General features: G+C 42.4%; 1 protein-coding gene across 6 annotated transcripts in view; it reads left to right on the forward strand.

Annotated features, from left to right (window-relative positions):
* The window catches only part of FOXP1 (forkhead box P1), a 375,887-nt gene that overhangs the window by 135,800 nt on the left and 227,518 nt on the right, over nucleotides 1-12,569 (forward strand). For all 6 annotated transcript variants that reach the window (XM_077858065.1, XM_077858076.1, XM_077858071.1 and 3 more), the window contains one exon: nucleotides 7,465-7,658. In XM_077858065.1, coding sequence (XP_077714191.1) covers nucleotides 7,476-7,658 — 183 coding nt within the window. In that variant the 5' untranslated portion in view covers nucleotides 7,465-7,475. The remainder of the gene's footprint in view (nucleotides 1-7,464; nucleotides 7,659-12,569) is intronic.

Raw genomic sequence — 12,569 nt, forward strand, 5'->3', positions numbered from 1 at the left:
CAGCTCCTCACGTAGACATTTTATCATCTCACGTCATCACAAGAAGGAGAAGGGTGAGTACAGTACATTAAGATATTTTGGTGGAGGGAGAGAGACCCCATTCACATAACTTTTAGTACACTATATCATAATAATTACTCTAGTTTATTATTGTTTTTAATCTCTTGCTGTCCCTAACTTATGAGTTAAATTTTATCATAACTCTTTTTTTTTTAATTTTTATTTATTTATGATAGTCACAGAGAGAGAGAGAGGCAGAGACACAGGCAGAGGGAGAAGCAGGCTCCATGCACCGACGTGGGATTCAATCCCGGGTCTCCAGGATCGCGCCCTGGGCCAAAGGCAGGCACTAAACCGCTGCGCCACCCAGGGATCCCTAAATTTTATCATAGATATGTATGTATGTATGTAGGATTTGGTATTATCTGCGATTTCAGGCATCCATTGGGGGTCTCAGAACGTATATGCAGGGTGTGCCTGAAAGTCAAGTTCAAAATAAAGGCTTCCCCTCCCCCCCAAATTGTTATTAAAGAAATGGAGTTGGGAGAGGCCAGGAAGGGGATCATTCTACTCTGAATGCCTCTTTATCTGTTTACCTGATAAACAGAGAGTACTTCTAGTTTGATTGATAAATACACACTAGTTCCTAGTTCTTTTTTTTCTCCTCCTTTAAACTATAAAGGTAAGAGAGCTACCATACATTACTACCAGTGAGCGTAATTATCCCCCCAGACTTCTTGCCGACTGAAGATTCCTTGCTTTGCTGAGCACCCGTAGCTGTCGGTTCCCCCGCTCTAGCTGTCTGAGATGCATCCAGGACATCCTCGCCTGTACCCATTCCTTTCCAGCCCCAAATCCTGCATCTCCCGCAGCAGTAGCTTCTTGAGAATCGGTGTACCACAGCTTTCCAAGAGGGGTGCTCCTAGAGCTGTTTCTTTCTCTGTTGAGAGGCCCAGCTCGACACTTGCCATGATATCCTCAACCTCTGCTGACCTAAGATTTAGGAACATTCCAATTTTGCCCTTATCTCCCATATGGCTACATAAGCAGCCTCTTTTTTTTCTTTTCTTTTTTTTTTTTTTTTTGTGAACACATTTTTGACTATTTCATTGCTCCTGAACTTTTTCTTCCTAAGTGCTAAATGAAGTTCCAGATTTTTAAAGATAGATCTAGATATCTACAGTGCACGATAAAGAAAGTTGATAATACATAAATCATTTTTAACAACAGGTAATATGCATAATTTATAGTGTTACAGTGCTATCTTTTTGATATTTATGATGGATAATGCTCAGTTTTTGCCCTCATATTACTGCTTTAAATTATACCACAGGAAAATTAATGAGAAAGTAGATTTATGGGTTTCATTTGTTTGTCAATTCGGAAATTAATTGGGTGTTAATTTTAGCCGTCCCTCATCAGACCAGGACTTCAGTATGTGTGCATTACTTTGCATTCATTGTAGCTTACCTCCCATTTACTGTGGGTCACTAGCTTTGCATACATTAAAATAGCCCTCCGGCTCATTCCCTTGATTACTTTTTGAACTGCCATGCATTAGAAAATTTACGCCTTTCTGTTATAATTATGAAAATTTGGTATTGGAAGATGTTGCCTTCATAACACAGGCAGCACACTGACTTCTCTTCCTAAACTTGACCCATGGATGGTCTTTCCGTGAAATGGGACCCCTGCCATTGGATAGTGGATAGACAGTCGTGTCTGAAGAGTTCATTCACAACTTGTGGGAGTGATCTCAGATGTGAAAATAATCCGCTGGCATTATTTTGTTTCGCCTTTCAGTCTTCCTCCTCTCTTTCTTTTTCTTTGAGAGTATGCTACAAAATCCCCACTTACAGTGATTCTGCATCTTGGGGCCACTTGGGGGCCTTCCATCCTCCCCTTTCTTCACCTGCTTCCTTAACCCCTCAGTTTCACTTGTAATCCCTCCACCAGCCCTTCACCTTGTTGCTGCTCCAGGGCATCTTGCCAGGTGAAGGGTGAACACTTGCAGACCACGTGCCACCGACTAGGAAATGCAAAATCTCCATTGTCAAAGCCAGACTTTCTTCAGGGATGCTTTCTGTTCTTGAGTCCCTATTTGGAATGGGAGGAGCTTCTGCTAGAAGATGGAAAGTAAGGGGCTGGGTTAAGTGTCCTGCACCTCCCTGCTGTTTGCCTGCTGGCGGAGAAGAATCTCCTTAGCTGCACTTTGCTCCTTACAACTCCTTTATGTATATTATGTTGCCAGATAGACCTCTTGCACATTTAAAGGGAAACCGTTCATTTATCTGATGAGACCCAGAAGTAAATGCCTGCTTTATATCTTAATACACACAAGTTTTTCTTTCCTGTGTTGCATGAATGTGATCAGTGTGGACTTTGAATCATCAGGATGTGACATGAGTCCTTCTTTTAGAACTAGGGCTAGCCTGACTCCCACCTTTATTCTTGTCCCGTCTACAAACTGCACGGAGTTTGAGGACGAAGTAGTTCCAAAATACAGGAATTCACATAGTTTCTCCATTCTCAGAGTTGCTGTCTTCCTCCTTCCCTCCTTCTCATCCCTCTGTCTTCCCTTCCCACCTTTGCTCCTTCCCCTTGTCTGTCCCTCCCATCCCTACCTCCTTCCTGTCTTCTCTTTCCCCCTCCCCCCTCCCTTTCTTCTTCTCCCCACGCCCCCTCCCAGCTCAAAATGCCTTCCATTTTCCTTCTTTCCTGGCAGTGGATGAACAATGAGAAAGAGGCTCTTCTCTTTGGGATGTGGGAGGACCGTGCCATCACCATCATCATTTTCCTACAAGTGACTTCACCATTAACTTCTCTTCTCCCCCATAGAAGTAGAAATATATTTTACAAAACTATGTTTAGTTTAATTTACACATCCTTTCATGAACAGACCAAGTTCTTTAAGGGCATTTATTCTGCTTCATATAAATAATTGATCAGCCAAGTTAATTTACTTCTGCCTGACTTGGTCAACCTTAATTAACTGCCCTGGAATCAAGACTGAACTTTTTGTTAGCTTAAAATCTTTCACGAGCATGATAACAAGGGCTTTATTTTCCTTAAATTTTCAGCATCAACACTGTAACCAAGGAAATAATCATAATAATAAAGCATTGCTTTAATTTACTATAAATACATTGGCCTGGACATTATGAATTTTCCAGAATACTTCCAGAGTATGCTCTGTTGGCAATGACAACAAATAAGCATGCTAAACTCAGTTCTTGTCCTTTTCTTCAAGTTCCTTCAGCACAAAAATCGATCTTTTGAAATCAGTAGCTCTGTCATGTTTCCAAGCGAGACAAGAAGTGGGCCATTTTGGCTTCTTTAAGCTTTCTGATATCCATGTGATTACAGCCTCAGCCTTTACAAGGTTGTGTTGAATGGATCATATGTGACTTAAACAGGCTCAGTTCATTCAGAGAAGCCATGCAAGCAGCCAGAGGAAGACTTGTGTTTGTTTCTGAAGGGCTTGTTAGTGGGCACGGGTGGTCATGTCCTCCAGGTGCTATGCCTTCATATTCGAGCACTTTGGCTGATTGTGTATCATTTCTTGTTCTCGTTTGCCATGGAGCAAAGCAGTTCGATGGTTATAAGGAGTCCCAGAGAGAAGTGGAGGTTATACAAACTTGAGTGTCTATGACAAGCTCCCTCTAAGAAAAGAGGGTACAGTGTTGTTCGAAGTCAGAAAACGTGCATGCCTCTTGTATACATTGACCTGCTTTCAGATGACTCTCAAATTGTAAAACTCAATAGAAAAAGACAGAGGTGTTTGCTAAAGAATGTTGATGCTTTTTGCCTTGTTGTTGTTGTTGTTGTTTTGGTCCACCTGCCACCCTGATATTGTCTTTCCTGGAATTACTTAGTTTTCTTTTTCATTCACTTACTAATTCACCACCTTTCCCAGGGCTTTGCAAATGGGAAATTCTCTGTCATTCATTGAATGGACAAGTTCATGTCTGAAATGGAAAATGATTATGGCTGTATCTATCCTTAACCTACCACTGACCGTTAGTTTTCTTAACTGTAAAATGGGGATAAACTTCACCTGTCTCTTCTCCCTGATAGACTTGTTATGAGTTTGAAAAGTACCTCAGAGAGCCTTGTAGTTTGTGAAGTGTTGTACAGACATAAAGGCTTATTAAATGGCTTGGAACATTCCATAGAAAGAACCATTGCCAGCCCAGATATTGTTAGAAATGTTCTTAGACATCGACACTCCTAATTTTTCACATGTGCTTTTCAAAAAGCTGTTTTCTCCTGATTGGTGTGGGAGATTATGGGAAATTTTAAATCTTGCAACCTACATACTACTGTTAGCACTTGACTAATTAAGGACATCCTCAGACCAAAATAATCCTTTATGCAATTTCGGTCCCAATGCCTGCACTCTCACAGACCCGATTCGCAAGCCAAGCTGCTTGGCGTGATGCCTGCAAAACTTCTACTGGAGGACTTGGCAGTCTTCTTGGAACTGCGTAGAGCAAAACCTTCTCATCAAATTGTGGATTGGAGATTGTTCTTACTCCACCCACCACCACAGTGTCAAACCAAAGAAACAGAAGCAGGGCCAGTCTCTTAGGCACCTGTTCTGAGGTCAGGCATCCCAGTGGTCACAGGGTATGAAGGCAGCAATCTTTCCGATAGTTCTGGGGACAGGATATTTGGCTAAATATGCCCCATTCTCAGGGCAGGTATAGATTTCACGTGTAAGCCATGTTTTTGTCTTTTGGTGGGGGGGGGGTCCACTCACTGATATGAATAGGCTTTCCAGAAAGTTTTAAAAAAAGTTTCTGTTTTTTCTTTAGGTATGCTTGTGACATACTCTAAGAATTCAGTGAGTTTCCCTGTTAACTACTCTAGGACAACCATTCTCTCCCTTAAATACCTCAACACTGTCTTTTCCTTCGTTTCTATACAAATGGGCATATTTGTGAAACAGAAACTGAAACATTGGGGGGAAAATCCCCTCAATTTCACAAATTAATTCCTTTTTTGGCAACAAACAAGTACTAGCACTGCCTGGTTCTTCTATCTTAGAGAAAGTTTTAGTTGTATTTTTGAAAGATTTTCTACTCTGCAGACAGTAAGGATATAAATGGGTTTAAAGGACCTTAATTACTGGAAAGTCTGGTCTAAAGAGAATGAATCAGCTGTTGCATCTGAGTTTGTTTCCCACCTGTCAACAAAAAATGCCATTCTTAATCCCCTTCAGAATTGGATTAACTTTAAAAAATAAGTCTTCTGGGTTCCTAAAGTTTATACTCAAGTTGGATCATACAGTGCGCTGAAAGGAAGTAAAGAAAGATGTGAATTTTTCTGCTTTTAATTTTCCATCGGGCTTTTGTGGAAGTCGGTAGAAAAGGGACTTAAACCAACTTCTAGCAAGAGGGCAGCCGCAGCTAAACATGTCCCAAGTGTTTCCATTTCCCCATTGTCCCATTATTTCACCGGGGGGGGGGGGGGGCAGGGGGCGGCAGTGGGGAGGGGAAGAAATCTGTAGCACTGGTTGTGCATGACTTTCCATGGAGCAAAAAAATTTGCGATACAAGTTTTCAGCCCTTTTATCTGAGATGGTGGCTCACGTTAAAGTTTGAATATTCAGACATTCCTCAGCTTTGATATTCGAACCCTCAGGTCCTTCAGTGCTCATTGTTTTTCCTGTTCAAAGTCCTAGTCTATGAATTTGGAGTATGACCCTGCCATTTCATTGTTTGCTCCCCCCTGCACCTCAGCTGTATGAAAACACGTGCTTAAGAACTTTGACATCAGACTGAACTTATTCAAATCCTGATTGCACCATTAGTAGCTGTGATTTATACCAGGCCAATTAGAATGGTCCTCATGGAATCCTACTTTTCTCACCTGCATACTGGAGATACCAGTATGCAGTATACCAGTATAGACATTCAGAACTAAACTGGTATATGCACATTATGTATATATACATAAGTGACCTGCAGGAGGGCTGGGCACAGCACTGGTGATCCACAGATGGTACATTTGGTGTTATCTATCTTTGGTCATAATCAGATGCCTTTACTGAGAACTGAATTGCTCTATAGGAAAATGGTTTTGTCCCTAAAAAGTAGTTGGGCAGAACGTGAAATATTTACGTGTATGTAGATGACATCCTCCATCTACTCATCATGCACTATACATACAGACATACGTATGTGTGTGTGTGTGTGTGTGTGTGTGTATGTCATTGTATATGTGTCTTATTAGATATTTCGTACTTTCATGTTCAGACCTTTTCTTGGGTCGGCCTTGGCCAGATTTTTCTCCAAAATAAATATAAGATGTCCCAGACCCTGTCAGGCCTTAAACCAAACTCAAGGTTAATAATCCAGCATGAGAAACCCCTAACTTTGAATAGGATTTCTTTTTTTTAAAAATTTTTTTTTTTTTTAATTTTTATTTATTTATGATAGTCACAGAGAGAGAGAGAGAGAGAGAGAGGCAGAGACAGAAGCAGGCTCCATGCACCGGGAGCCCGATGTGGGATTCGATCCTGGGTCTCCAGGATCGCGACCTGGGCCAAAGGCAGGCGCCAAACCGCTGCACCACCCAGGGATCCCTGAATAGGATTTCTTAGGACAGAGACGCCTGGGTGGCTCAGCAGTTGAGCGTTTGTCTTTGGCCCAGGCCGTGATCCCGGAGTCCTGGGATAGAGTCCCGCATCGGGTTCCCTGCGTGGAGCCTGCTTCTCCCTTTGCCTGTGTCTCTCATGAATAAATAAAATAAAAATGTTAAAAAAAAAAAAAAAAAAAGATTTCTTAGGACAGGTTTAACCAGAGGCCAAAGATCAGAGTCTGAATTTATGTGGCTTCTGAAAAGTAGATATTTTTTTCCCTCTTTAAATGTGGCCTATCTTATTGGAATGGCCAGATTTGAAGATTTTCAGTACCTGAATGATTCTGAGGAGGATGAATCTTTAAATGCTCCTCGGTTTTTGACTGTAAGGGTTTTCAGCTCAAATTACCTCAGGGGCCCTCCCGGTGGTGTGTGTCATGTCTCGATAGAGTGGAGCCGGAGACTCTGTCTCTAGGAGTGTGACATCCCCACGCAGAGCCCATGCACACTAAAATTTAATGTCACACCTAATACGCTGTCCAGAACGACTTACTAGTTTTTGAGCACAACATCCAGATCCCATCACAGAAATTTAACCATAAATCCTGACTTCACCCGTAAGTATTTTCTTCCCAGGGGACAAAGCCTATTTATTCAAAGGGCCACCCCTACAGCTTGAAGCTGGACTGCCACCTCCGCCCTCAAACACCAAGGGACGGGACCCCTCACCCAGGGCCAAAGCGAGTGAACGAAAAGGACAACTGTTTAGGGCCTTTGGCAACATGGAAGGCAGGGCCCGTTCTCCTCCTTGCAACAACTGTTTCAACAGCTGCTTTTTTCTCTCTCCCCCGCTCCCTCCTGAAAATCCCTGTCTCTCAGGTTTTTGAGTCATGATGCAAGAATCTGGGACTGAGACAAAAAGTAACGGTTCAGCCATCCAGAACGGGTCGAGCGGCGGCAACCACTTGCTCCCGTGCGCCAGCCTTCGCGAAGGCCGGTCCAACGGGGAGACACCGGCCGCGGACGCGGGGGCCGCCGAGCTCGCGCACGTGCAGCAGCAGCAGCAGCAGCAGGTACTGTGCCCGCGGGTGCTGGGGGAGGCCGAGGGGGGCGCCGGACCCTCCCCCACCGCCCTGCGAGTGTCTGGGCTCACCTGGCAGGCCGGCCCGGTGGTTGGCTTCAGAGACTAGTCCTCAAGCCCTTAGGGCTGGACAGTCCTAGAAGCCCCCTCCCACAACCCCCACTTTGGGGGGCAGTTGGTAAAGATGCGACTGAGTGCGCCCCTGGGCACCCCTCCCGGGCCCCCACCGCGGCAGGCTGAAGCTGAACTCTTTGGAATAAAATGAATCTTTGGGGAAATGGCTCCCGATGCTTGAATCACAAAGTAATGATAATACACAGGCTTGTGGAGCCTTGGGAAGAAAGACCCACAATAAGGGGTAAGGGATAAAAGGAATACGGGATGGAAGAGGGAGTAGTAGATGATTCAGGGGAATAGAAACAAACAGGCAGGAATGGGTACATAGCACGCAAAGCAACAGCAGCACACGGGGCTAAGTGTAAGAAATGGCCTCCCCACCTGCTACCTGTAGGAACTTAGGAGTGTGGGCCACTGACCAATGTGCCTGATATACATATGGCAGCTGGTGTGCAGCTAGATCCTCTTAATGTTTTAAATGAGCTATTATTGGTGGCTCCCCCAAATGCCTATAAACTGGGGCATATTCATTCTCCTTACATTCTCTGTAGGCATGTCAGTGGGTGCCTGTGAGTGACTGATCAAATGTTTCCAAATGGTAAAGGTGACCCAGAAAATGGTGTTGTGTGGCCCAAGTGTTGAGGGAAATTCAAATAAGTAAATAGGATCTGCTTGAAGACAGCACTGTTTTTCCAGCCTCTCTTAGAATCAGGAAATATGATTTATTTCTGTTAATGATAATGGTTTTTGTTCTATTTTGGTCTTTGATTTGTTTACTCGATATACATAGTTATGGCACCATTGCAGAAAGGTGAAAAACGAAGGAGGGATCTTCTGGCCTTTCTGGAAGAAACAAATCGCTGGGGGAGGAGGAAAGAGGAAGGCAAACCTTTTCTCAAACCATTTTCTTGGAATCCGTATCAGAGAAGTAAAGGGAATCCCTTTCTGTAGGAGGGTTATAACCTTTGACACACTCTGAGCATGTTTTATATTCTTCGTGCTAAGAAGTTTTTAAGATACGAAAAATGGTTTGCATTGCTAGTCCCTTAGAAGTTAGTGGAACCTATTGGGGTGAAGCTTCAACAGAGAGAAAGCAAAAAAAACTAGCAGACATCTCCTCAGGTCTTACTGCATAGGGCTTCATCCCAGTGGCGTGGTGTCTCTCACTGGCCACCCTGACTCTTTTGTGCCTGCACCTTGGATGTCATGTCAGCTGGAATTTATGACATATGTTGTGTGGAAGGCTGTGCACTTAAGTGAGTTGCAAATGGCCGAATTCTAACCACTAAGGTGTTCAAGCAAAACATACTCTACATGGTAGAAAGGTAGCCATGGATGTGCATGTATCGTTCATGTGGTGTTCCCAGATATTTATGGTTATATTGAGAACGAGCAATTGGTATTTTGGAGTGCTGTGTTCTGTGTCCTTACCCTATAGAGGCAGAGCAACTGGTTCTTTATGGAGTGGTTGAGTTGGTGCTCTTGACCTCTATAGGGTGTGAATCCCACATACTTAGGGTGCATTATTAAATAAATGGGTGTGTTAATTAAATAAATGGGAAACTTGCTATTTTGAAGTCGTAAGTCAGCCAAAATCTTCACATATATATCATCAACACACACACCTCTATGCGAATCACAGCAGCAATGCATTGGCCTCATAGAAGTCAGTTAGGAAAGTGTATTTTAACAGCATCTTCTTAAAAAGCATCAGTAACAAAATTAGTTATCTACACCTCCCCTATTTATCTTGGCTCTGACCACTTTGGAAAATATGCTGTTATGTGTTATGGATGTCAGTACCTTCTGATTGTACTTCGAAACTCTTTTTAAATACTTTTTATAATAATTTTATTTTTATTTGCTGTTGATGTGATTTAGGAAGAGAGAGAGAAGTTGGATTTATCATTGTGGCTAAAACCCCACATATTGTGGTTGGCAGGCCTTTTCCGTCTTTTAAAATAAAACACTGACAGCTGTTTGCCCCTCTAAGTGTATGATGAGGCTCTTCACAGGTTGTTGGAGGACAAGAAAATCTGTAGATGAATTGAGGAAAAAAAAACAAAACCCTAAAGTATTGAAAAAGTTTTGTGGGACCAGAGTGATCATAGTTTTTTTTTCCAGGCTGAAAACTGCTACAATTAAGCACTTTGGAGAAATGTGAGGGTCAACGTGATGGACTTGAGTTGTTTTCATCATTTTTATTCTACAGGTTTTTACTTGAAGTGAGAATACCAGCAGTGAGAAAATCACAGCCATGCTGAATTCATTACTGCGGTAGTCACACAAAACCACGGATAAAATTTCAATAACTGCAGGCCACAGTTGAGTAAACAGTTGCACTGAAATTTAATTCCTGTTGACTTTTCCCCCATTCCTCGCCAGGGGCACATTCTGATTCTGTAGTACAAAGACAACAGGGGTTACAGCTTTGATTAATGTAGGACAGTGGAAGAGAATTAGAACTGTAAAATATGTTAGAAGTCCATGGAACAAAAAGATGTGGCTTAAAAGGGCTTGGTATAAAAATGAGTTAATTATGCTGTGTGTAACACTGAATGTTAGAGGATTTTCCAGTTGCACCAGTGTGATCGTTGATGATATAGGGAGAATTTTTGCCTAGTGCCAGGACTTTAAATAAATGCAAGCCTTTCCATGTTTGATTCTTATTACCAAAGATAATTACAAATGATAGCAAGTGCCCTTTCAGAATGGAGAGCTTTCACAAAGATTAGCTGTGGAATGAGTGACTTCTGTGCTAGGATTGGTCTATAGGTTGGCTAAATTAGGTCTAAGAAGAATTGTTAAAAAGGAAAAAAGAGAATTACATAGGTGGCAACCTAGAAGAGTAGAGGGAGTCTGGCTTTTCCATCTTCTCTTGAAAAATCAGAAGATCTGGTGACCCTAGACCAATGTTCCTACAAGGGCAACAGTTGTTAGGGGATGAATTGTTCCTGAAGTCAGGGGCCCTGCAGCTCTCCAGTCTGCCCTAGCTCCCACCCAGCAGCATCGCTCATTTGTGGCCCTCTAGGCAGGGGGGTTGGTAGTTCTGCAAGATGCCATCATCACTCAGAAACCATCACCCAGGCAGAGGTGCTGCCAGTAGCTGGAAGAGCCCGCCAACACACTCCCCAACTGTCTTCCTTCCTCAAAACGAAATGTATTATCTCTGTAATGTTTCAACTCTACTTCTATCTGGGCCATGAGACTATTATAACAATAGTTTTCTAATAATATAATTTGATAGAGTTTCTGAACATTTCTTTTAGCCACTGGGTAATTCTTTACCCGATACCATAACTGCTTTTTATTTCCTATTATGCCTGCCCCATTTCTGGGTCTGTAAAAGTTCTGTATTGGATATGCACTACTCCATTATGAAACTCAGCAACAAATACTATTACCAATTACTGAAGTTTTTTTCCTAAAGAAAGGATTTTAAAATGTCCAGAGCAATTTCATAAACTGTGTGGATTAATGCATTTTAAAAGTCTTGAATTTTAGAAAGCAGAATTTTATTTCCATATTGCTGCAAATGAGAGCTTTTTCAGATAAGCATATTACATAGAGCATAATGTTTAGAAGTTTCTCCATATACAGCATATGCTGTCAGGTCAATTAACAGAATGCATACTAGAAAATGTTTATTCAATAAAAATGAATAGCTGTTAAATAAAACAGCTATTTCTTAACAACATTCCATTTAATGATGGGGCTTTTTTTTTGGGTACCACCTGGCAGTTTTATTGTCTGCAAATCAGTATAGAGAGAGCTTTGGTTGCTGTGGTTTTGAGGTGTGGCTATTGTTTTATATGAGGAGGGCAGTTTAGAGGTAGTCTGTGAGAAAGACACTTAAGAAAAAAAGGTACACTATATATGGGATTTGACTATGGATTATTTAGAGAGTGTGGATAAGTGAGGTGTTTGTTTCATTCATAAACAGTAGTTCCTTAACATTTGGTTTAAGATGTTGGACCTTTTGGCCAAAAAAGCTATATACCCACCATCAACACATGTAGATATACATGTTTCCCATTAATAATGTAAAAGAAAGAGAGAACACATTGAATGAATCCTGAGGAGTTAAGAGAAGTTGGAACAGGTAGCTTCGAAAACATCATGAAAGGGAAGAAGAGGGATTCGTGGGGTTGCATTTTGCCAATGAGCTATTGAAGGAGGTGAGAGATGAGTCACTGCACAGGACCGGGGGAAGCTTAGAGAGACCAGAGGAATGCGAGGGGGGCTCAAGAGGAAAATCTGGCTGTGTATGTTCACAGAAGATGTAGACAATACACTATCAGAGGGGCCTAGGAGAATCTCGAGTCTCTATCCTGGGGTCCTTTGAATGTGAGCGACCAAATGATAACGACAAGAGTGTGAACATGTTAGCACAAACCAGTACACAGAAATTAAAGATTCTTCTTTTCATTTTCAAAATGGCAGAATGAATTTCCCCATTCGGTTCATGGTACCAAAATGACTAGTGGATATCGAGTGGAAGAGGGGGGTTGTCATGCCAACATTTCCACCTTGAAGTGCCCCGTTGATACATAACGCCTGGAAGAAATTGCTGCGTGTGTTTGGATGGGCAGTAAACTCGGATGAAACAAACCATCCCCGTATGCCTCTCATCTTACTCCTGTTCCTTTGTGGGAACTGTGTTACCATTATCATGGCCATCCTTTGCCTTGTTCCGTGCTCTACAGAGGGGAACCCAAGTGGTTTGGTGTAGATTAGTACAAAGACCAGGTAGCAGTGGCTAGTTCGGCCTTACCATTCTTCTCCT

The sequence above is a fragment of the Canis aureus genome, chromosome 19 (genome assembly GCF_053574225.1).
Source record: "Canis aureus isolate CA01 chromosome 19, VMU_Caureus_v.1.0, whole genome shotgun sequence".
Classification (NCBI taxonomy): domain Eukaryota; kingdom Metazoa; phylum Chordata; class Mammalia; order Carnivora; family Canidae; genus Canis; species Canis aureus.